The sequence below is a fragment of the Cavia porcellus genome, unplaced genomic scaffold, assembly GCF_034190915.1.
Source record: "Cavia porcellus strain 051 isolate PalLab524CR breed Dunkin Hartley unplaced genomic scaffold, mCavPor4.1 scaffold_7, whole genome shotgun sequence".
Taxonomy (NCBI): Eukaryota; Metazoa; Chordata; class Mammalia; order Rodentia; family Caviidae; genus Cavia; species Cavia porcellus.
This window is the reverse complement of record NW_026947490.1, coordinates 33,454,186-33,479,732: the sequence shown is the minus strand read 5'-3', so window position 1 is coordinate 33,479,732 and position 25,547 is coordinate 33,454,186. Positions and strand designations below refer to the sequence as shown.

At 44.8% G+C, this 25,547-nt stretch overlaps 1 protein-coding gene across 6 annotated transcripts; it reads left to right on the top strand.

The window, feature by feature from the left end:
* The first annotated feature begins 4,532 nt into the window (after positions 1-4,532).
* On the top strand, positions 4,533-16,169 carry LOC100728502 (leukocyte immunoglobulin-like receptor subfamily A member 6). 6 transcript variants are annotated; one of them, XM_063253250.1, is made up of 14 exons: positions 4,533-4,838; positions 4,964-5,050; positions 5,188-5,223; positions 5,410-5,694; positions 5,836-6,138; positions 6,445-6,729; positions 6,878-7,180; positions 7,389-7,685; positions 7,926-8,228; positions 9,108-9,410; positions 10,625-10,744; positions 11,464-11,516; positions 12,354-12,479; positions 12,583-16,169. In XM_063253250.1, the coding sequence occupies exons 2-14, from the start codon at positions 5,017-5,019 to the stop codon at positions 12,757-12,759; spliced, it is 2,625 nt and encodes an 874-aa protein (XP_063109320.1). In that variant the 5' UTR covers positions 4,533-4,838; positions 4,964-5,016; the 3' UTR covers positions 12,760-16,169. The 6 variants fall into 6 exon arrangements, 4 of the variants coding, with proteins under 4 accessions (XP_063109320.1, XP_013003252.1, XP_013003249.1 ...); XR_001200238.3 differs by lacking the exons at positions 4,533-4,838; positions 12,583-16,169 and adding an exon at positions 11,082-11,253 and having other exon boundaries at positions 4,906-5,050; positions 12,354-12,470; XM_013147795.3 differs by lacking the exons at positions 4,533-4,838; positions 6,445-6,729 and having other exon boundaries at positions 4,908-5,050.
* Positions 16,170-25,547: the final 9,378 nt, after the last annotated feature.

Sequence of the window (25,547 nt, the reverse complement as noted above, 5' to 3'; positions counted from 1 at the left end):
AGATGGGATGAAAACCCCAGGCAAGATCAATAGATAAACAACAACAAAAATAACAGGAAAAGAAAAACAAAGAAACACAAAGAATGAAATGATAGCAATTAATCAAATGAGAAACTCCCAGTAAAATCTCTCAATGCTAAGGGCTTTAAGTCTCCAATTAGAAGACACACATTTATAGACTGAATCAAAAAACAGAATTCCACAGTTTCTTGCATTCAAGAAACTTATCTGATCAAAAAAGAAAGCCTTGGCTAAGCATCAAAGGTAGAAAACATTATTTCATACAGCAGGACCCCAAAAGTAAGCAGTGATGGCAATTTTAATGTCTGGCAGTGTAAACTTCAATCTAAAGCTAATCAACAGAGAAAAATATGGAATGTCACTACATTCCATCTGAGGAAAAAATACAATAAGAAGATGTAACATCCATAAATATTTATGTACCAAATACTCAGGCACCTATCTTCATAAAACAAATACTATTGCACATAAAAGGTCAAGTAAAGATCAGTTGGGGTGGTGCACAGTTGTAAGTCAGCACTCAGGAGGCTGGGGCAGGAGGATAGATGCAAGTTTAAAATTGGCCTGGACTACATTATGTGTTCAAGGCCAGTCTGAACTGCATATTGAAGTGAATTTGTGAACAATATAGGGAATCCAAGCAGCCAAATGGATAAATACACAATTTTATTAGCTGAGCTCAGCAACCACCCATGGACCCCTGTATCAGAGTCCAAATGAGTGGCCCTAACTGGAAAGTTACAGAATTTTTAAAACAGAAACCCACAAAAAGACATCCTGTTGGAAACAATTAGCTAGAATCTTGCATTAATTTTTAGTTGACACCTGTATCCTGCTTATTTGTTGAGCAGATTAATTTTTCTCCTGTGGATATCACTTATTCTGCTTTTCTCATGGGACTTGTGCCCTGAGTAATTTTCTACTCTTCTAGGTCAAATACAGGGCACAAGATGGTGTTAGTTATGCCAACCTACAACACCTAGCAGGACCTTGTATCAAAAAGAAAGAAAGAATAAGAAGGGGGAAAGATCAAGTAAATACTAACACATCCATAAAGGTGGATCTTAATACCACACTTTTCAGAGACATACATCAATTAAACAAAAGTCAATTCAGAAATATCAGAGCTGAGCTTGAATACAGGGATTTTCTCTTGATATACTCTAGAATGCAGGGATTTAACAGATATCTACAGAGTATTGCACACTATTAGACAAGAGTACATATTTTTGTCTGCAGAACATGATACTTTCTTTAAAATAGATCACACATGCCAGGTGTGGTGGCTCACGCATGTAATCCCGGCACTCAGGAGGCTGAGGTGGGAGAATGGTTGGGAGTTCGAGACTAGCCTGGGCTACAAAGTGAGCTCAAGGCCAGCCTGAACTGCATAGCGAGACCCCATCTCAAAAAAAACAAAAAAAAAAAAAATAGATCACACACTAGATTACTAACTATAACTGAAAAATGTGTTAACAGATACACACCATGAAAACTTGGAAATTGTGGCATCATTTACGTTAAGGTGTGAGAAAGAGTAGGGTTTTTGTGTATACTTAGAGTTAGCAGCGTAAAAAAGACTGTATTAAACATAACATGTCTTGTGTGAACCTCATAGTGATCTGAAGGAAAAATCTACCAGATACACAGGAGGGAAAGGAGGAGAAACAGGAGGAAGAGGAAGAAGAGGAGGAGGAGGAGGAAGAGAAAAAGATTTGGACCTTGTGCACTCCTATAATCCCAGCTACCTGAGAGGCTGAGGCAGGAAGTTGAAGTTGGAGGTCAGTGTGTGCAACTTAGAGAAACTATTTCTGAAAATCAGGTTTTAAGAACCATTAGTACGGCCATGCACAGGCTGCTTGGGGGGTAGGGGCAGCCAGACCCAAGCCTTCCCCCATGCGTCAGCGCCTTTCATAGACTGCAAGGGGAAACAAGGATTCACCAAGAAACAAGCCCTCCTTGTAAACCAGCACCATACAAGGGCTGCCACTGGCAGGGGGCAGCCAGACACTAGCCTCTTCCAGCACCCAGGCTGACAAACAAGAAGCTAATATCCACTCCCCCTCATCCTGATAAGGGCAATCCAGAGAAACACAAGCTGCGATGGTAACTATTGAGGTGAAATGCAATTAGATGCTTGTGGTGTTTTGGTGTTTTACTGACCTTGCAGGTCTAGGGCTGGTGGTCTGATCATTTGTTCAGAGGATAGCAGTATACAGTGTGGCATCTAGGAGAGAATCTCCTTGTGAAAGTGGTGGCCATTGTTAATTCCCTGTTTTGTTTTAAAATCCTGTATTATTTTCATTGTTTTGTTGGGTTGAGTTTTGTTCTGTTTTGTTCCGTTTGATTTTTTTAATATCCAATGGCAAGGAGCAGCTATTTCATGATAGCAAGAGATAGTATGGTAGCCATTTTGGATTTACTATTGTCTTGTTTTTAAGTCCTATATTGCATTCATTTTTCATTTTATTGATTCTGTTCTGTTATGTTTTGTTTGATTTTTACTGTGTCTGAAGGTATGGGCAGCTATTTTGAAGACAACAATAGGGGTTATGGCAACTATTGTTGATTTTGTATTGTTTTAAAGTCCTGTATCACTGACACTGGCTTGTTTTGGTGGCTTTATGGTTTCATTTTCCTTGGTTTTCTCCTTTTTAAAATAAATAAATAAACAAATACAAATAGTACAACACTTACCTTGCATGTATGATCCCCAGGGGTCGATCCACAGAAGTGATATTAAATCAAATAACTTACAGGAGAAACCAAAGATGTAGTAAGATAACCATTTATTGATACATATCTACATTTCAGAAGATGAAAAATCCCAAATAAACAACCTAACTGTGTACGTTAAGGAACTAAAACAAGCAAACAAAGAAAACCTACACTTACCAGTATTAAAGTTTAATTATGCTAATTTATTGTACTACATTCCATCACTATACCATCTATCTAACTCACTCGTTCCTAATTTCTCATTTTTCTCCAATGCCCTGCACACTGTCCACCCTTTCTGTGGGTCTCTGCTCCCTGCATCTGCGCTGCCATGGGTTTCTCCAGGGCTGACCAGGAATTAGGCCTGACAGGGGAAGCTGCCACTGCTCCTGCCCTTCATTGTCCATGCTTCCCACGTAACCCCTGTCTGGGTTGTGCCTGCAGGGATGGGTGCAATGTGACCCTCTCACTCATGCTTGCCCATGAGGCCTGTGTGGGACGACATTGGAGTACTGAGCCGACATGGAAGGTAACTCAGTACTGATCAGGGTCGCTGGACAGTAAGCTGCGATCTCAGTGTCCATCTGTAAAAATAGGAAGGAGGAGCACAGCTTTCAACCCTCACCTGCAGCCCTGAGCTGCTGTTACTCCTCTCTGAGGTTCTGAGAACCCTTTCTAGAGATTCATTCTAGGTTCTTGTCAACCTAAACAAAGAACTGGGCAAAACAATCACAAAGATGTAGTGAAGATTTACACGTACAGAAGGCAGGAAAAGGAACATGCTCTGTAGAACAGGTCTGGGCAAACTGTGAATAGGAAAAGTAGCACATTGTATAGGGTGGGAGTGGACAAAAGTGAAACAGCACAGTGGGCAGGGGCACTTGGCAGCCATCTTTTGTACCTCCCACCCCTCAGGCTTACGTCAGTTCTGCTTTCAGAAACCTCTTTGAGTTATCAATAGTAGACTGAAGACAGCATTCTGAGTGGCTCCAGGTGCAGGGCTCAGAGTTCTTCTGCAGTTGTGACCTAGCTGTGAGTGACAGGTTAAACCCTGTGTACAGTGGATTTGCCAGCCCAGTGTCCTGTTACACTTCCACCTCCACAGAGAGGAGGAAGCTGCTCCTTAATTATTCTTTGATGATCTGAGGCTCCAGTGGCCTCTCTGCTTTGTTCTTTGTATTCTTGTTCATTCAAGAACCTTCCTTCCTATCTTTACTTTCATGATCATAATGACCTGGAAGCTGCAGGTGTATTACATGGACCATTTCTAAGTTCTCAGGACAGATAAGGACCTGTTACTAGCACACACATGATCTCACACCATGGACCTCACATGGAACAAAGCCAGGTTTTCACTGTTCTAAAACTTAGCCATGGCTGAGCCCCAACATGTCCAGGAACCAGTGACCCCATAATATATCTTATAGTGGAGTGAAGGTCGCAGGCTGGAAATGAGGAAGCTGAGGCTCAGAGAGAAAGAGCTAAGTTCAAGATACAGAATGATAAACAGGAAATAAACTGAAATCAACTGAATTCAGATACAGTCTATACAGGTTCCTGAGGTTCCTATACACCCTGAGGTTCCATGGGTGGCTCAGTAATTTCACTCCAAGGAAATGTGGGTGGACTCAATTGCTAAGGAAATAGGGAAGCCTATGAAGGAGAAGGTTTAGCACAGAAAACCCACACAGGGACCAGGAAGTGAGTCAGCAGTGCTGCCCTGTTCCCCTGCATCTCTCATCCATGCTAATTCCCAGGACGCAGCTCCAGTGAGCTGCACACACAGGGCTCAGCACATCTCCGTCCACCTGCAGCAAGAATCTGCATCTTACCAGAGCATTTGGGCTTGGGGAGGATGGCCATGATGAGGAGCACAGTGTTGTACAGATAGATGGGCTGAAGGAAGGGGGAGACCCACGAGAGGCTCTGAGAGAAAGGACCAGCCCTGGGAACTGTCCCCTAGAAAGTACCAACTCAGAAAGACATCAAGTCTATTTGCTTCTGTGACCTGGCCCTCAGTAAGATGAATGTAAAGCAGGAAGATTCAAAAGGAAGCGAAAGTCATACATCGATGCCTGCCTGCCCCAGACACAGACCTGGTAATACAACAGATGGCTGATGGGGAGGGCAGTTCCCGTTCATGTGGGGCGGTGCTGTGATAAACTCGTGATGGGCAGAACCCAGCCTCAAACTTCTCACATCGTTTTTGTCTGTGGACCTGCAGAACAGTGAAGTCCACAGCTCTGTAAAAAACTGTTTTCAGCACTTGGAGAAGCCATGATTCCCACTCTCACGGCCCTGCTCTGCCTGGGTGAGAAGGGAAGAGGGAGGAGACACCCCAGCATGCAGAGGGCCAGGCTCTGGTCCATCACAGACCCAGGGCACAGAAGGCTCCGGGGGACCTGCTCGGGATCCAGGGCAAACCTCTCACAGGGAACTCTCTTCCAGGGCTGAGTCTGGGCTCCAGTACACCAGTGCAGACAGGTGAGTGTGTCACCAGCTATCTGGGTCCCCCTTCCTCCTGTGAACAAGAGGTCACCTATATGGGCAGAGGGGATGGAGCACAGCAAGTGTGGGGTGGTGCTGGGAGGTCTGGAGGGTGCTGGAGATGAGATCTGGGATTTGAGGGGAGCAGGAAGGTGCTGGGACCCAGCTGTGATTTCCCTGCAGAGACCTTAGCCAAACCCAGGCTCTGGGCTGAGCCAGGATCTGTGATACCACGAGGGGAATCTGTGACCCTCTGGTGTGAGTGGACTCTGGGGGCTCGGGAATATGGCCTGTACAAAAAGGGAAGTCAAGAGCCCTGGACAAGACAGACATCACTGGAACCCAAGAGCATGGCCACGTTCTCCATCCAATCCATGACAGAGCACCATGTAGGACAATACCACTGCTACTATCGAACCCCTTCTGGCCAGTCAGAGCCCAGTGAGCCCCTGGAGCTGGTGGTGACAGGTGAGAGGACTCTCATGCCCAGCCCCAGGCTCTGCCCTCAGGAAGGGGTCTGATCTCAGAGGTGTCCCCCTCTCACAACCCAGCTTTGGGGACAGTGTGGGAGGTGTGAGTCCATTTCACATGCTGCTCCTTCTCTCTTAGGATTCTACAGCAAGCCCAGCCTCTCAGCCCTGCCCAGCCCTATGGTGACCTCAGGAGGGAACGTGAACCTCTGGTGTGGCTCATGGCTGGGATTTCACAGGTTCATTGTGACTAAGGAAGGAAAAGACAAGCTCTCCTGGACCCAGAAGTCAGAGCAAAAACCCGGAGAGCAAGCCAAGGCCCTGTTCCCTGTGGGTCCTGTGACCCCCAGACACAGGTGGAGGTTCAGATGCTATGGCTGTTATTGGAATGAATCCCAGGTGTGCTCAGAGCCCAGTGACACCCTGGAGCTCCTGGTCTCAGGTGAGGGAGGCACAGCCCTTCCTTGAATGACTGAGGTCCTGACTCAGCTCCAAGAAAGGCCATGGAGATGAGAAGAGCCAGGGACCCTAAGCTCAGTGACAGCATAGGCGGGGGGCTGTGAGACCCAAGATAGAGGGATCCAGGAAGACAGAGAAAGTGAGTGTTAAATGGAGGAAGGAGAGGAAACTTTAATGGCTCGTCACAGTTCCTCTGCTCTTTATGGGTCAGAATAAATGAGCTCTGGTGGGACCTTCACTGTGCACTGTGCAGAACCCACCTTACGCTGTCTCCCCTGATTTCCTGCAGGAACCCTCCCCAAGCCCATCTTCCGGGTGGAACCACATTCTGTGATCCCTTGGGGGGAGACTGTGACCCTCTGGTGTGAGGGGACCTCGGAGGCCCAGGAGTACCATCTGGGTAAAGAGGGAAGTCCTGTGTTCTTGGACACACAGATCTCAGCAAAACCCATGAAGAGGGCCAAATTCTCCATCCCATCCATGACAGAAAATAACTCAGGGCAGTATTACTGTTACTATACGATATCTGGCATCTGGTCACAGTCCAGTGACCCCATGGAGCTGGTGGTGACAGGTGAGAGGGCACTAGGGGCCCCAGGCCCACATTCTGCTCTCAGGTAGGGATCTGTTCTCAGGGGTGTCCCCCTCTCTAGCCTAGCTCTGGGAGTGTGGGAGGTGTGGGAGGTATGAGTCATTCCACATGCTGCTTCCTTCTCTCCTAGGAGTTTACAGCAAGCCCAGCCTCTCAGCACTGCCCAGCCCTGTGGTGACCTCAGGAGGGAATGTCACCCTCCAGTGTGCCTCACTGCAGCAATTTGACAGATTCTTTCTGACTAAAGATGCAGAACACAAGTTTTCCTTTGACCTGGACTCACAGCAGCATTCCCATGGGCAGGTCCAGGCCCTGTTCCTTGTGGGCCCTGTGACCCCTGGTCATAGTTGGACATTCACTTGCTACGGCTTTTACAGGAGCAAACCCCAGGTGTGGTCAGAGCCCAGTGACTCCTTGGAGCTCCTAATCGCAGGTGAGAAAGTCCTACCTAAAGCAACAGCTTGTGAGTCACCAAATGCATTGACAGAGCCTGAACTCAATGGGCTCTCAACTGGCAGTTACCCAGAGCAGCTCCAGAACCAGAAACCCTGAGTGTGACAGACAGGGGGACCCACAAGACCGGACATGAGGGCAGGGTGTGGTAGGAACCAGCCCCTCAGCCCGGCTTCTCCTCTCTCCAGGTCTGTCCGGGAAGCCCTCCCTCCTGACCCAGAATGGTTCTTTCCTGACCCCTGGACACAACCTCACTCTCCAATGTCACTCTGATCTCGGCTATGACAGATTCACTCTGTCCAAGGAGGGGGCAGGTGATCTCCTCCAGCACCCTGGCTGGCAGCCCCATGCTGGGCTCTCTCAGGCCGACTTCCCCCTGGGTCCTGGGAGCAGCTCCCATGGAGGCCGATACAGATGCTATGGAGGACACAGCTTCTCCTCTGAATGGTCAGCCCCCAGTGACCCCCTGGACATCCTGATCACAGGTGAGGACCTCAGGACTCAATCAGGGACCCAGACTCTGCACAGGCTCTGCTGGGGGAGTCCAAGAGTTGATGGCCATGGTGAGGCTTGGTGTCAGGGAGGAAGACAGAGAGACAGGGGAGGGAAGGAGGGGCAGAGTCAGAGGAAACAGAGACAGAGAGCAAGAGTCCTCAGAGACAGCCCTGCTGAGGTCTCAGCTCAGAACAAGCTGGGGCAGCCCCTCACCACCTCCTTCTCTCCAGGACAGCTCCCTGCCACACCCTCCCTCTCTGTGAAGCCGGGACTCATGGTATCCTCAGGAGAGAATGTGACCCTGCTGTGTCAGTCATGGATTCCGATGGATGCTTTCCTTCTGTCCAAGGAGGGAACAGCTGATCCCCCACTGCATCTGAGATCAGAGTCCCGAGCTCAGCAGTCCCAGGCAGAATTCTCCATGGGAGCTGCAAGCTCAGCTCTCGGGGGGACCTACAGATGCTATGGCTCTCAGGACTCAGCTCCATATTTGTTGTCACAGCCCAGTGAACCCCTGGAGTTCATGGTCACAGGTGAGGCACCCTGGACCCCATCAGTCTGGGCATGGGGTCCTTTTGGCACTGCTCCAAGAACAGTTCTGGCTGGGATCAGAGCTCAGCACCCTATGGCAGGTCAGCCATAGGGGGAAACACCCCTCAGGGGGCAGGAGGGTGGCTGGGTCCTCTTAGGCACAGCCACTGCACCATGAGACTGGATGGGCAGAAGTTCTGAGTGGGCAGCAGGAAGGTTGCAGGGAGGCCACAGGGCAAGTGGAGGAGAATGAACCATTACAGATTCCACAGGGGGAGCCCCAGTCCCTCACCTACCTTTTGTACATTCCCAAGATTCTCTGGGGCCCCAACTCCCACCCTCAGCACCCAGCTCCACAGCAGGAGTCTCGGGATCAGCCCCAGTGTCCTGGGTCCAGGCTGCCTGGAGATGCTCAGCCCATCTCAGTCCTGGTTCCAGCCCAAGCTCACTGGTATTCAGGGTCCTAAAGGTCAAGCTGAGATGTGAACAAAGACACCAGGTCTCCAGACCTCAGAGTTGGGGTGGTAGCCTGAGGGTAGATTAAGGGTACAGGTGCTGGGGTCCAGTGAAGTGGGGAGCAGGTAACTCAGCCCCTCACCTCCCCATCCCACTCCAGAACACCCTGAGGATCAGCCACTGCCCCCCACCAATGTCAGGAGCCCCGGCTGGGCATGATGAGTAAGGGCGCTGCTGGGAGGGGTCCAGAGTTGATGGCCATGGTGAGCCTTGGTGTCAGGGAGGGAGACAGAGAGACAGGGGAGGGAGGGAGGGGCAGAGTCAGAGGAAACAGAGACAGAGAGCAAGAGTCCTCAGAGACAGCCCTGCTGAGGTCTCAGCTCAGAACAAGCTGGGGCAGCCCCTCACCACCTCCTTCTCTCCAGGACAGCTCCCTGCCACACCCTTCCTCTCTGCGAAGCCGGGACCCATGGTATCCTCAGGAGAGAATGTGACCCTGCTGTGTCAGTCATGGATTCCGATGGATGCTTTCCTTCTGTCCAAGGAGGGAACAGCTGATCCCCCACTGCATCTGAGATCAGAGTCCCGAGCTCAGCAGTCCCAGGCAGAATTCTCCATGGGAGCTGCAAGCTCAGCTCTCGGGGGGACCTACAGATGCTATGGCTCTCGGGACTCAGCTCCATATTTGTTGTCACAGCCCAGTGAACCCCTGGAGCTCATGGTCACAGGTGAGGCACCCTGGACCCCATCAGTCTGGGCATGGGGTCCTTTTGGCACTGCTCCAAGAACAGTTCTGGCTGGGATCAGAGCTCAGCACCCTATGGCAGGTCAGCCATAGGGGGAAACACCCCTCAGGGGGCAGGAGGGTGGCTGGGTCCTCTTAGGCACAGCCACTGCACCATAAGACTGGATGGGCTGAAGTTCTGAGTGGGCAGCAGGAAGGTTGCAGGGAGGCCACAGGGCAAGTGGAGGAGAGTAAACCATTACAGATTCCACAGGGGGAGCCCCAGTCCCTCACCTACCTTTTGTACATTCCCAAGATTCTCTGGGGCCCCAACTCCCACCCTCAGCACCCAGCTCCACAGCAGGAGTCTCGGGATCAGCCCCAGTGTCCTGGGTCCAGGCTGCCTGGAGATGCTCAGCCCATCTCAGTCCTGGTTCCAGCCCAAGCTCACTGGTATTCAGGGTCCTAAAGGTCAAGCTGAGATGTGAACAAAGACACCAGGTCTCCAGACCTCAGAGTTGGGGTGGTAGCCTGAGGGTAGATTAAGGGTACAGGTGCTGGGGTCCAGTGAAGTGGGGAGCAGGTAACTCAGCCCCTCACCTCCCCATCCCACTCCAGAACACCCTGAGGATCAGCCACTGCCCCCCCCCCCAATGTCAGGAGCCCCGGCTGGGCATGATAAGTAAGGGCGCTGCTGGCTGGGGTCCAGGGCAGGGGCTGAGCTGGGGGCTGCTGCAGCCTCCTCTGGAGATGCTGACTCAGACCAGCCCCTCCTGTGTGGGCCTCAGTTTCCCCAGGTGTAGAGGACCAGGCCTCCCAGGCAAACCTCCAGGACCCCAACCTGAATGGTCCTGTCCCTCTGTGTAGTGACGGTAACAGGATGCAGGTGGGGGCTCAGGGCCAGGGCAGGGGGTTCAGGAGCAATCTCCCCATCACAGGGGGCTCAGTCACAAGGCAGAAGTCAGAGCCCTAGGTCCAGTCCCCAGGACTGCCTCTTCCTGCTGGGAGACCTGGGAGCTGATGGCCTCTCTGAGCCCCAACGTCCTTCCCTGCCCACTGTCCAGGTGTGTGGCAATCACATATCCCAAAGCTGTGAGGATCGGAGGTGAGGAGTCAACAACCCCACATAGGCCTGGCACACAGTAAAACCCCCACCAAGGGGCCATGCTGTGTTCCCAAAGTCACCACTACTTTTTCCTCACTGACTTCCTCACCAAGGACCAGGAAAGCACCTGAAGGTTCTGATTGGGGTCTCGGTGGCCTTTGTCCTGCTACTGCTGCTCCTCCTCCTCTTTCTTGTCCTCCAACGCTGGCATCAGGGAAAAAGCAAGAAGGCAGGTGAGTAGGGAGAGGGTGACCTGGGTCTCAGGAATCTATGGGCCCCCCATGGTCCGAACCAGGCTGGCCCAGGACACCAGTCTGATGGAGGAAGTTGAGCTTAGCACCCTCTCTGCAGACACAAAGTCAGAGAATCCAGCACAGAACGTTCCCATCTCTGTGGGAGTCTCTGGTGTGGTCTGAGCTCCTCCACTTCAGGCCACATTGGCTCCCTGTCCATGGGATCCCAGGCTTCCTTCCTGTCCTGCATGGCCTGCGGACTGGGTGGTTCTGACCTCCTGGCCGGGACTCTGTCCATCTCCCAGCCCAGAGAGAAGTGACTTCCCATGTCCTACAGGAGCCACGGGGCCAGGACCCCAGTACAGAAGCCTGCAGAGGAGGTCATTCCTGCCCAAGGACACCGACTCCCCTGCCTGCCACCCTCAGGTCCACCTGACACCCCCAGTGTCCCCCCAGCTCCAGCTCAGGTGCTCTCATGCAGGAGGAAAACTTCTATGAGAGGAAGAAGGGTGCGTGGTGGAGACGCCCCAAGGTCCCAGCATCACAGGGGCAGGGAAAACTGGGGCTCAGGGCTGAGTCAGACTAAACCCTGACACAGTGGGCCAGGGTACATCACACAGCTGCCTAGCTCTGTGTCCCCAGCTAGACAGGGCACGGCTTGGGGGGCTGAGAGACCACAGAACTCTGGCCAGGAGGTATCTCCTCTTCTGTCCCTGCAGATGCCACTGAAAAGGACACAGAGCCTGAGGACAGGGCGGAGCTGGACACTCTGGTGAGACTCTGCCCCATCCAGGGCACGGGGACTTCCTGTCTTCCAGATTAGTCCAGGGACGCTGCTCTGTCCTGCGCTGATCAGCTCTCAGGGGCCTCACAGCTGAGCCCTCCCTTCTGGAAGTCCTGGCCTCTTCCTGCTGTGACCCCACCCTCTGCTGGTTTCCTGTGACCTCCCTCGGGGTCCTCTTCTTCCTTCTCCTTCCCCTTCCTGGCCCTCAGCCTCTGTCTGGCTGTTCCCTCCCTGGGTCTCAGAAGGACCCTGAGTGAATGAGCAGCCATACACACCCGAGGTCTGCACCCTCATTCATGGGGGCCTCCCTCCTGACCTAGCTCCATGGGGCTGCAGACACAGCAATGGGCACAGCCCCGTCCCACCCCGAGTCACCTTGAGGGGGGAGGCCAGCGTCAGGAGAGCACAGAGCTGTGAATGGAAATAAAGCAGAGAAAGGGATGGAGGGCAGGAGGGTCAGTGAAACTCACAGGAAGGACACTGGTAAGGTGACTGCTGAGCAGAAGCCTGCATGGAGAGGGCCACATGCACCTCCAGCATGCTAGCATTGCAGGCAGAGCACACAGCAACTGCAAAGGTCCTGGGGCAGGGACGGGCTCCTTCAGGAGGATGCGTCATGTAGCTATATCCTAAGAAGCAGGGTCAAGTGTCAGGATGGAAGGGCAGCACTGCAGGAAGGAAGTGGTCAGGACCTCCAATCCTCAGAAAGTCCCTGGAGATCCATAAGGGAAGAATAGAGTCCAGTTTAATTTCTAAAGGAACCTAGCTGCAGGAGACCAGCATAGAAGCAGGGAAACCCTATCTCTGTCTGTCTCCCTGCTGCAGAGCCCACCTAATGAGGATCCCCAAGAAGCAGTCTGCGTCCAAGTGAAGCACTCAGCACCCAGGAACAGTAGATCCTCCCCTCCTTCAGCCCTGTTGAGGCAGTTCCTGAACACAAAGGACAAAAAGGTAGGGGACAACAGGCAGATGGGCGCTCAGGTGGGTCCTGCGTTCCCCCAGCCCCAGGTTTCCCCAGCACCAACAACAAACAAATCTCCCCTCTCCCCTGCAGGCTGCTGCCCATGAGGATACCCAGGATGTGACCTATGCCCAGCTCAGCAACTGGACGCTCAGACAGGAAACAGCTGCACCACCTTCCTCCCAGGACGGGGCCCTCCAAGAGGTGCCCACTCTGTATGCTAACCTCATGCCCACTCGTCCGGGACCCATCCCAAAGGACACTAAATGATGCCTCAGCCAGGGACAGAGACCTCCAGAGATTCTAGGATCTTAGGCTCACCTGACCCTGCAGTCAGAGAGAGCTCACATCTCTCTGTGTTGGAAATGAAATGAGAGATTCTTCAATAATTGCTGAGTGAACGAGAAATGAAATCATGGGAGAGGGTTGTGAGATGAATAATAATGTTAATGACAGCGTGATGCCACACAGACAGGAAAGGAGAGAATTAAAAACCATGGATAACAGCAGATGACACTCCCTAAAACTGGATGGATCCAGCTATGCTACAAAACTTTTGGAAGAAGAATGCAGAATTCCATTAAGTGAAGGTAAGGTGACAGATTAGATCTTCCTGGGAGGAGTTGGCTCAGACTTCAACATGGAGAAAGAGCAGACAGTATGACAGATTGCCCGTGTTTAAAAAAAAAAACTCAAAATTATGAACAATTTTTCCAACTAATTAGATGTACAGGGTCTCCAAGTACACGATTACTATGTGGCATAAATATAAATAGAAAATCTGAATCCTTTTGTATACATTAAACCCTTTGACTGTATTTGAAAACTTTCCCAGTGGAAGTTCCAGGAAGCTTCGCTGGAAATTTCTCAGTCACAGTGGAACACTTATGATGTAGACACAACTCTAAGACTCTTCTCCCAGGTACGAAAAGAGAAGAGTCCTACACATACCAAACCTCAACAAATAATCCACTAAACGGGGGAGTCCCAGGAGCCTCAAATCCTACCACCTTCATGTGACTTCCTAAAAAGAATTCCAACTCCAGCAATTAGGGAGGCAGAGGCAAAAGGATCACAAGTCTGATGCCAGCCTGGGCTACATAGAGATGTCTCAGAGTAAAACAAAAGTCCTAGGAATGTCGCTCAGTGTTGTTCCCCAAGTTCAAACAGCAGTGCTGCCCAAAAAATTGTAAAGGTTCAGAAACACAGTATGCCTATGAGTGCCTCGTGTTTATCATTCTTTATGGCAGAGTAATACTTCATTGTGTGTAAACACTACATTTTCTTGACCCATTCATTTCTTTTTTTAATCTAAATTCTTCATTTTACCTGCCATCAGATACAATAAAATCAAACAGGCTTTTGAAGCAGTTACTAGTAGTCTTTTAGGTTTTGGCAGTGTCCACTGTGATTTTTCCTTTCTGATTTCTTTTTTCTTCCTCTCTGAAATAAAATGGACTTGCTCCAGTCATCTCTTGATGAATGCATACACTCTTTCTCAGATTTATCTATCATAAATTCTGCCGCTATAAACATGACTATGCACATAGCCCTGCGATGTGATGGTTTTAACTCTTGAGAATACAGCTGAAAGGGAGGTAACGGGGTCAAGTGGAATTTTTAATTTTAGATTTTTGAGGAATGCCTACACTGATTTCTACAGTTGCAGTACTGGTTCACATTGCCACCAACAATGGAGAATTCCTTTTTCTCTACATTCTTCCCAGCATTTGTTATTATTGAATTTTCAATGATAGCTATTTTCTGCAGTAAATGCCTTACAGTCATTTTCATTTCTGTGTGGCCGGAGATGCTGGCCATTTTTTCATGTATTTACTGACATTAGTGTTTCTTCGTCTCAGGAGTGTCTATTCATTTCAGTTTCCCATTCTTTAATTGGATCTGTAATTCTGTGCTGATGATGTTGGAGTTCATTACACACTCTATACTAATTTTTTTGTCATGGAAGTGACTGACAAACATTTCTTCCCATTCCCTGGGTGGTCTCTTCAGTGTGTTTGCTGTTTTGTTTGCTGTGTGGAAGCTTTATGATTTTATATGAGTTTCTTCTTGATGTTGTTTCTTCTGCAATTTGGGCTGTGCTGTGAAAATCTCTGCCTAAGTCTATGTCTTCAACAGTTTTACTGATTTTATCTTCCAGTAATTTAATTGTTTCAATTTTAACATTTAGACCTTTGACCATTTTTAAGTTTAGTTTAGGTAAAAAATGTAGGTTTATATTCAGTCGCATGCACATGGACAGCAGTTTCCCAGCACCATGTGCAGAAGTGTCCCTCGTTCCTCCAGCCCAGGGCTTGGGCCCATTTGTCACAATTCAGGTGGACGAACGTGTCTGGTGTTGTTCTGTGTCTTTTCTTCTGTTCCGTTGATTCCCATTCTGGTGTGTGCTGATGCCATGCTGTTTTTATTGCCGTTGTTTTTCTTTTAAATTTATTTTAAAGAGAGGGGCTGGGGGTTTAGCTCAGCGGCATAAGCGCCTGCCTTGCAAGCTGGCAGTCGTGAGTTCGATCCCTGGTACCGATAAAAACGAAAAAGACAAAAAAAAAAAAAAAAGACAAAAAAATTTATTTTAAAGAGAATGGAACCAAGCAAAATAAAACAGAATAAAACCAATCAAAATAAGAGTATAACACATGATTTCAAAACAAGATAAAAGGAAATCAACAATGGTTACCGGAATGCCTCTTGTCTTCAAAATAGCTGTCCATACTTTCAGACATAGTAAAATCAAACAAAACAGAATAGAGGAGAAACAATAAAAATGAACAGTGAAAGCATTACAGAACTTCAAAACAAGGTAATAGTAAATCCAAAATGGCTATCATAATAATATATCTTGTTATCTCTGAAATAGCTGCCCCTGCCATTAGATACAATAAAATCAAACAAGATAAAACAGAATAAAACTCAACCGAACAAAACAGTAAGAATGATACAGGAATGCAAAACAGGACAATAAGGAATTAACAATGGCTATCACCTTCGGAAGGAGATCCCCATAGATGCTATGCTGTGTATGGTCATCCTCTTAACTAGATGATCAAGATTCCATGCTTTAGGTCCACAAAATCAGTGAAGTACTAAAAACTACAAGCCTTAAGTGGTATATTACCTCACTAGCTGTCATCACAGCCTGTGTTTCTCCGGATCAGCTGGTCGCTTGCAGGGGGCGGGGCATTGGCTTTTCTTGTCTCCCTGCTGGCACCAGAAGGGGTTTCATCTGGCTCTCCACAGTCAGCTCATGCGTGGCACCACTCACAGGAAGTCTTAGCTTCTTCTTCTCCTCCCCCACAGTCCATGAATGGCGCCAACTCACAGGAGGGGCTGGCATCTGGCTCGCCCCTAGTCCACCCACTAGTGGCACTGGCTCACAGGAAAGCTTGGCTTCTTGTTGACTCCTTGCTCTCCTCCCCAACAGTCTGTAAAGGCACTGAATCTTGGGAAAGACCTCAGGTCTGGCTCTTCCCCAGTCAATCTACCTATTACTGTTGTTTTTTAATGAAACTTGAAATCTGAGATTGTGATGCCTCCTGCTTTGCTCTTATTGGGTCATTGCTAATTCCATTTGAATTTTAGAATTGTTGTATCTAGTTCTGCCTACAACTCTGTTGCAATTTTAATGGGATTGTATTAAATCTGAGTCACTTTTGTAAATATGACCATTGTAAAACTATTGGTTCTGTCTATCCAGGGAAAGGGGATAGCTTTCTAATTTTGGATATTCTTTTTGAATTTCTTTTGCAGAATTCTATGGCTTTCATTATAGAAACGTTTCCCTTCAGGGTTTGGATTAATTCTGCGTTGCTTTATTTTTCTTGAGGCTACTGAGAATGGCAGTGTTTTCCTAATGTGTTTCTTGGTGAGCTCATTATTGATGTAGAGCAGCACTGTTCATTCTTCTGTGTTAATGTTCCACCTTTCTACATTACAGAATTTGCTCATAAATTCTAAAAGTCCTTGTGGAATTTTTTGCTTTGTTTTTTGACCCAGGGTCTTTATATGGTGGTTCATGCTGGCCTTGAATTCATTGTGCGCTGCAGGCTGGCCTTGGACTCACAGTGATCCTGCTTCCTCAGCCTCCCAAATGCTAGAATCACAGGCATGAGCCACCACCCCCAGCTCTTCTTTGTTCAATTTTGGTAAATCACATGTGGATCTAAGGATCTTTCCATTTCTTTAAATTTCCCCAATTTGTTGAAGCACAGTTTTTCATACTACAGTAGTTACTGATGATTTTCTGGATTTTACTGATGTCCATGTGATTTCACATTTTTTTAGTTTTAATTAATTTGATGAGATTTTTTTCCTCTATTTTGATAAGTTTGGCCATAAGTTTCTCTAGTTTTCTTATGTTCTCTTTGATTCATTTATTTTTTGTTTCAATTTTTGTTTTGTTTGTTTAGTCTCAGCTTCATTGATTTCCACTCTGATCTACATGGTATCCCTCCTTAAATGAAGCTTGGGTTTTGACTATTATTTTTTGGGTATTAGGAGTTAAACCATTAAGCCATATTTTAGGTACTCTGTTTTTCTAATGGAAGCTTTGACTCCCCTGAACTGCCTTTTATTATTGCTTCCACTGTGTCACATAGGTTGGTGTGTTGTACTAGCATTGTCATTTGATGCTAGGAATTGTGTAATTTCCTCCCTGATTTTCTCTGGGATCCACTGGCTGTTTAGAAGTGTTCATGTTCAGGTGTTTATAAAATTGCTGTACTTTCTTTTATCATTAATTATAGTTTCAGTGTGCAATAATCTGAGAGGATACATGCTGGGATTTCAATTTTGTATTCATTTAAGTAAGATTTCTGGACCCAATTGGGTCTAATTTATAAAAAGATGCATCAGCTTCTTAAAAGAATGTATATTCTGTTGTACTAGGAAAGGATTCTATGTAGATATTTATTAAATCCATTTATACAAAAGTGAGATTCAGCTTTGATTTTTTTCATTTTATATTCAGTTGATCTGTCTATTTGTGAAAGGTGGGTATTGAGGTCATCCATTATAATCGCATTGGTGTTTGTTCTGTTATGTTCAGCAGTGCTTGTCTTAACACATTAAGTACCTTAATATTTGGTGACTACATTTAAAACTGTAATCTCTTCTCAATTATTCTCTGCACTAACATGTTAGGAACCTCTTTGCCTCCTCTAATCAGTTTGTTTTTTATTTGCTTGTTTGTTTGGTTGGTTGGTTGTAGGTATTAAACAGTTGTTTCGTTGGTTTTTCAAGACAAAGGCTGACCACATAAATCAGGCTGGGCTCTGACTCATTAGATAGCATAGGCTGGCCTCAAACTACATCAGTCTTCCTGCCTCAGACTCTCAAGTGTAGGGGTTGCAGGTGTGACCCCCCCCCCCCGCCTCCCATATACAGCCTGTCTTCTGATCATCTTTGCCTTGCAGTTTACTCTGAGATTAAAACTGGTATCTGGGCCTTCTTCCAGCATCCTATGCATGCAATTGTTCTCATAATTTGATTTTTAATTTACGAATTCCTTTATGGATTAGATACATTTATTTAACACAACAGACTGTTGTTAAATTCTGGTTTTTGATCCAGTCTGCCAATCTGCATCTTTCATTGGAGACAAGTTGAGACTTGTCTCCATCAACGTTGAGACTGATTACTGAGACATATTGACTTAGTCCTGTCATTGCATTCTTTTGCTGTTGTCGACTCCTTTGGTTGTTTCTTTGCTTGTTTTTCTTAACTACTGTTATGGATTGTGTCTGGATGTCCCCCCAAAGCCTCATGCAGCCATGGGAGTAGGCTTTTTGGAGGCAGCTGAATCTAGTTTATCATTGGTTCACAGTATAGTGCTAGGATTAGAGTTAAGTGCTGTGTCCTCTCCAGGGTGGGTAGCCTGCACACAATATAAGGGATGGAAAGATACTTACTCCCTCCTCCTCTCACTTGCTGCTTTTGCTGTCTTCTGCTGCTGTGAATCATTTCCCCTCTGCCATATGTCACCCTGCCTTGGATGACGGACAGAAACCTCCATAAACTCCAGGTGCAGTGAAGGAGAGAGGTGGGTTTGAGGCTTCCACATCAGCCTCCCCATTCCGGTTACACTTGCAGAATTGCTGAGCTACCGACAGGTGGGTGGGCCCACACTATCAGCCTAGCCCAGCCTGTTTAGCTACCGCGCCTGGCCATTGGTCTGCAGAGGAGGAGCTGGGCAGATTTAGGGTGCCTGCATCGGCCTCTCCATGTGTCTGGAGGACTGTGGATATCTCTGCAACCAGGGAGGGTCCACAGGTTCCTGAAGCACTGTGGCCTGTGGTGAGTACCCTAACCCGGCTGCGATTGAAGAGCTGTGGAGCTTCCAAGGGGCAGGTGGGCGCACAGTGTCCCTGAGGCCCAGCTTGTCTGGAACTGCGGAGTTCTGAGCAGGCAGAGGAGGGCCACTGGTCCTGTAGGCCTAATGGCTTGGAGTAGCACGGCGCCAGAGTCCCAGTAGCTCCAAACATAGAAGGGGATTTTCAACAGATCCTGAGGAAGCTTTCAAATAACACTTGAAACACAGAAATATAGGAAAATGACAAAACGAAAGACCAAATTACAACCTCAAACCTCCAGCCCATCTCAAGAAACCCTAGGAGCGATGTATATAGAAGAAAATATATCCCATCCACCTCATATATCGGACACAATAGCCACTGAAATTGACAAGCAACTCCAGGAAGCTTTAAAGAAATTCAAACTCGAAATAATCTCCCAGATAAAAGAAGAAATGATAAAAGAAATGAAAGAGATTCTAAATATATCTAAAGAAAACACAGATAAAAAATTGGAGGAACTAAACAAAAAGATAGAATCCCTAGACGAGCAATACAAGAAACAAACAGAATACATAATGCAGATGCACAGAGATATACAGGAAATAAAAAACTCCACTGAAAGTTGTAAAAACCGCCTTAATGAAAGTGAAGATAGAATTTCAGACCTTGAAGACAGGATTGCAGCTAGTGAGCAGGAAAGGAAAGATCTTTTGAAAATAACAAGGAATCAGGAAACAACAATTCAACAACTGCAAGACGATGCAAAGAAGAATAACATAAGAATGATAGGGATTAATGAAAGAGAGGGAGACAACATGAAGGATGTCAGGAGGATATTTAGAGAAGTAATAGCTGAAAATTTCCCAAGCATGAGATCAGAAACTGACATCAGGATCAGTGAAGCATATAGAACTCCAAACAGTCATAACCAAAATAAAACTACACCCAGACATATAATAATCACCATCCCAGAAATCCAACACAAGAATAGATTATTAAAAGCTGTCAGAGAGAAAAGACAGATCACTTATAAAGGAAAACCTATCAGAATCACAGCAGACTTCTCAGCACAAACGATAAAGTCAAGAAGAGCATGGAGTGAAGTATTCCAGATCCTAAAGCAAAATAATTTCCAACCAAGACTGATATATCCTGCAAAACTATCATTTAAAATAGATGGTGAAATACGATACTTCCACAACAAAGAACAGCTGAAGAACTTCATGAACACCAAACCAACCCTGCAAAAAATATTGAAAGACCATTTAGATACACAAAGGAAAAAAACACTAAGCAAAGCAAATAATTAAACAGAACAGAAAGATAAAGATGCAACAGAAGAGAGATAACATAACAACAATAAACCAGCATTTAACAGTAATAACCATTAATTCAAATGGTCTCAATGCACCAATCAAAAGAAACAGACTAGCAGAATGGATCAAGAAACAAAATCCAACCATATGCTGTTTACAGGAAACCCATCTAACCCAGAAGGATACTCACAGACTGAAAGTCAAAGGATGGAAAACAATTCTTCATGCAGCAGGAATCCAAAAAAAGGCAGGAGTAGCCATTCTGTTTGCAGACAACGTGAACTTTAAACCAACAATGACCATAAAGGACAAAGGGGGTGACTACACACTCGTTAGGGGAAAACTCCAAGAAGCAGAGATAACTATCTTAAATATATATGCACCAAACTCCAGAGCACCCAGTTATATAAAACAATTATTAACAGAAATGAAAACTCAAATTATCAGTAACACAATTGTAACAGGAGACCTTAATATGCCATTGACGCCAAGGGACAGATCAACCAGACAGAAAATGAGCAAAGAAATAACAGAACTGAATCACACCTGTGAACAAATGGGTTTGATAGACATATACAGAATGTTCCACCCAACAACATCAGAATACACATTCTTCTCAGCAGTACATGGATCATTCTCTAAAATAGACCATATATTAGCTGACAGAACATATGAAAACAAATGCAAAAGAGTTGAAATCATCCTTTGCATGTTATCGGATCATAGTGCTCTGAAATTAGAAATTAATGATAAAAGATACTGCAAAAATCCCACAAACACATGGAAACTGAATAACACACTCTTGAATAATCAGGGGGTCACAGAAGAAATTAAAGAAGAAATTAAACAATACCTAAAAGAAAATGAAAATGCAGATACAACTTAACGGAATCTGTGGGATGCAATGAAAGCCGTCCTGAGAGGAAAATTTATTGCACTGAGTTCCCACATCAGGAAAACAGAACGAATACAAATAAATAACTTGATGCTACACCTCAAACAGCTAGAAAAAGAGCAAGTCAAGCCCAAAGCCAAAAGAAGAGAAGAAATTATAAAAATCAGAGCAGAAATCAATGCAATAGAGACTAAGAAAACAATCCAAAGAATCAACGAATCAAAGAGTTGGTTCTTTGAAAGCATAAATAAAATCGATAAGCCCCTAGCCAACCTTATTTTTAAAAAGGGAAGAAAAAGCTCAAATTCATGCAATAAGAAATGAAAAAGGTGAAATCACTACAGACCCAATAGAAATACAGATGATCGTCAACACCTATTTTGAAAACCTCTATCTCAAAGGTTTGATAACACAGAAGAAATAGACAGATTCTTAGAAGCATATGAAGTACCAAAGCTAGATCAAGAGGATGTAAAACTGTTGAATAACCCAATATCTATTAATGAAATTGAAAATGTAATTAAGTCCTTACCTACAAAGAAGAGCCCAGGCCCAGATGGATTCACTGCAGAATTCTTTTTTTTTTAACTTTATTTAAGAGGAAAAAGAGAAAAACACAAAACAAAACAAAGCGGTATAAGGGTACACGTAATACAGAACTACAAAAAAAGAAAAAAAAAAAACAGTAAGAAATCACCTGTTAATAGATTACATATTATCATCTTGGAAATAGTTGCTCAAATCACAGTATCAAAGAATACAAAGTGGACATTCAAACAGAGAGACTGCAAACAGCTGTGTTCAATGATCCAAAAACATTAATATAGTCAGCTACTTAACACCCCTAAACACACTTGCTGTTATATCCGTTAGAGCTCTTTTTTTTTTCCTCCTCTCTTTTTTACAACAAAATTTACACATTTTGGATTTTATTACTCCTTAATTCTTATTACTTTTTTGGGGGGGAGAGAATAAGTCAAATTTGGGAAAACAAAGCTGTCAGTCAAAACCAAGGATAGACATAGCACATGGTGTAAAACAGAGTACAAGGTTATCAACAATGGTTATCAACGTTGTCTCTTGTTTCCTTAAAAACAATTGTCTATCTCATTAGATATTATAAAGTTGAACAAAACAGTAGAAAACAAGACCAATAAAACTTAGGCATTGTAAACATTACAGGACTTCCAAAGGAGACAATAGTCAAACCCGAATGGGCATCTTAGTGAATCTTATTGCCTTCAAAGTAGTTGCCTATACCCTCAGACTTGATACTATCATACAGAATGGAACAGAGCCTAATCAGTCAAAACAAGATAGTGGGAGTATTACAGGACTTCAAAAAAAGTTAATAGGAAATCAAAAAGAGTTACTATTGTATATCCTGCTAATTTTTTAAATTTTTCCCCTTAATTAAAAAAAACATAAGAAATAACTAAATATTTTTTTAAAGAATAAGGGAGAGATTGAGATAAAACAGGACATAACAATATAACAATAGAGGTCAAAACATGACTGTTTCAGCAACCTAGTGTTTCACCACCAAACAACCCGACTTAATAGTAGTTACCACAGTGTCTGTCTTTTTCCTTGAAATATTTGGATAAAACTTCATATACTGTAGCTTCAAATATTTCCATATCAAGAAGCCCAGAATAAAGCCTTTCCAATTAATAAGTGAAAACTTTATAAGGCTTCAAGGCCACATAATGGGGAATCATGATTACCACATATTTTTATATATTTGAATCATTACTTACATTAGGGAAACTATTCGGTATTCACACATGCGAGATTGATTTATTTCACTTATGAGTATGGTCTCAAGCTGCGCCCATTTATTGATAAATATCTCAATGTGATCCTTCTTTATAGCTGAGTAGTACTCCATTGTATAGAAATACCACAACTTTTTTATCCATTCCTCAGTTGATGGACACTTGGGTTGTTTCCAAGATCTGGCGATTACAAATTGTGCTGCTATAAACATAGGTGCACATATATCACTGTGGTATGATTCACTGCAGGATTCTACAAGAAATACAAAGAAGACCTAATGCCGACACTCCTCAAACTATTCAATGAAATTGAAAGGGAAGCCATGCTTCCTAAGTCATTCCTGGAAGCAAATACTAGTCTAGTACCAAAACCTGAGAAAGACCCAACTGAAAAAGAGAACTACAGACCAATCTCCCTAATGAACACAGATGCAAAAATCCTCAATAAAATATTGGCAAATAGGATCCAGCAAATCATCAAGAAGATTATACACCATGACCAAGTGGGATTCATCCCAGGAATGCAAGGATGGTTCAACATACGTAAATCAATAAGTGTAATCCACCATATCAAGAAAGGCAAAAGTAAGAATCACATGATCACGTCTATAGATGCAGAAAAAGCCTTCGATAAGGTTCAACATTTATTCATGATAAGAACTTTACAGAAAATTGGAATAGATGGTCTTTACCTCAATATAATAAAGGCCATATATGACAAACCAACAGCCAGCATCACGTTAAATGGCCAAAAATTGAAAGCCTTTACTTTAAAATCAGGCACAAGACAAGGATGTCCTTTATCACCACTCCTATGTAATACAGTACTGGAAGTACTAGCCAGAGCAATTAGGCAAGAAAGAGAAATAAAAGAGGTAAAGATAGGAAAAGAAGAAGTTAAATTATCATTGTTTGCAGATGACATGATACTCTACATAGAAGACCCCCTAAACTCCATTGAAAGACTCTTAGATACAATAAATAAATTCAGTAATGTAGCTGGATACAAAATCAATACTCAGAAATCAATAGCATTCCTATACACGAACAACAAAATCACAGAGAGGGAAATAAGAGGAACCACACTCTTCACATTAGCAAGCAAAAAAATGAAATATTTAGGAAATACTCTTACGAAAGAAGTGAAAGACCTATACAGGGAAAATTATAATACACTGAAAAAAGAAAGTGAAGATGATTTCAGAAAATGGAAATACATCCCTTGCTCATGGATAGGAAGAACAAACATTGTGAAAATGGCCATTCTCTAGGGGCTGGGGATTTAGTTCAGCGGCATAAGCTCCTGCCTTGGTAGCAGGCAGTCGTGAGTTCGATCCCTGGTACCGATAAAAAGGAAAAAGACAAAAAAAAAAAAAGAAAAAGAAAATGGCCATTCTCACAAAACTGTCATACAGATTCAATGCAATCCCAATAAAAATACCATCAACATACTTTATAGATCTACAGAAATCACTCCTAAAATTCATCTGGAACCAGAAGAGACCTAGAATAGCAAAGGCAATTCTAAGCAGCAAAGGCAAGGAAGGAGGCATCACAATCCCTGACTTGAAGTTATACTACAAAGCAACAGTAGTAAAATCAACATGGTATTGGAATCAAAACAGAGCCAAAGATCAATGGAATACGTTAGAAGATACAACCACAACTACTAACACACTCAACCACTGTATCTTTGATAAAGGAGCCAAGCAGGTTCACTGGAAGAACGACAGTCTCTTTAATAAATGGTGCTGGAAAAACTGGCTCTCCATTTGCCGAAAACTAAAGCTAGACCATGTACTAAATTAAATTATCACCATGTACTAAATTAAAATCTAAATGGGTCAAAGATCTGAATATTAAAACAGAAACACTAAATCTATTGGAAGACAAATTGGGTAGAAACCTTGAAGACATAGGAGTAGGTAGAGAATTCATGAACAGGACTCAAACCACACAGGCAATACTTCCCAGAATCAATAACTGGGACCACTTCTTATTAAAAAGTTTCTGCATGTCAAAAGAAATCTCCAGCATAGTGAAAAGAAAACCCACAAACTGGGAAAAGATTTTAGTGAACCCTCTCTCAGACAAGGGACTCTTGTCTAAAACATATAAAGAATTTAAAAAAAACTCAGACCCCCAAAATTCAAAGATCCAATCCAAAAATGGGCATCTGAGATGAATACGCACTTCTCAGATGAAGAAATACAAATGGCAAATAAATACATGAAAAAATGTTCATCATCATTGGTCATTAGAAAAATGCAAATTACAACCACACTGAGAAACCATCTCACTCCTGAAAGAATGGCCAGGATCAAGAAAACCAACAACAACAAATGCTGGAGAGGCTATGGGGAAAAAGGAACTCTCCTGCACTGTTGGTGGGAGTGTAGACTGGTACGACCTTTGTGGAGATCAGTCTGGAGATTTCTCAAAAAGCTGGGATTGGAAATCCCATTTATTCCAGCTATTCCACTTCTAGGCATATTCCCAGAAGAACTGAAAGCATCATACCACAGTGATATATGTGCACCTATGTTTATAGCAGCACAATTTGTAATCACCAGATCTTGGAAACAACCCAAGTGTCCATCAACTGAGGAATGGATAAAAAGTTGTGGTATTTCTATACAATGGAGTACTACTCAGCTATAAAGAAGGATCACATTGAGATATTTATCAATAAATGGGCGCAGCGTGAGACCATACTCATAAGTGAAATAAATCAATCTCGCATGTGTGAATACCGAATAGT

Bases quoted from the DNA above. Each gene is read 5' to 3' on its own strand.
- LOC100728502 (XM_063253250.1), top strand. From the start codon at position 5,017: ATGATTCCCACTCTCACGGCCCTGCTCTGCCTGG. The intron at 5,695-5,835 runs GTGAGAGGACTC...CTTCTCTCTTAG, and splicing joins CCTGGAGCTGGTGGTGACAG to GATTCTACAGCAAGCCCAGC. The intron at 10,745-11,463 runs GTGAGTAGGGAG...CTGTCCCTGCAG, and splicing joins GGGAAAAAGCAAGAAGGCAG to ATGCCACTGAAAAGGACACA.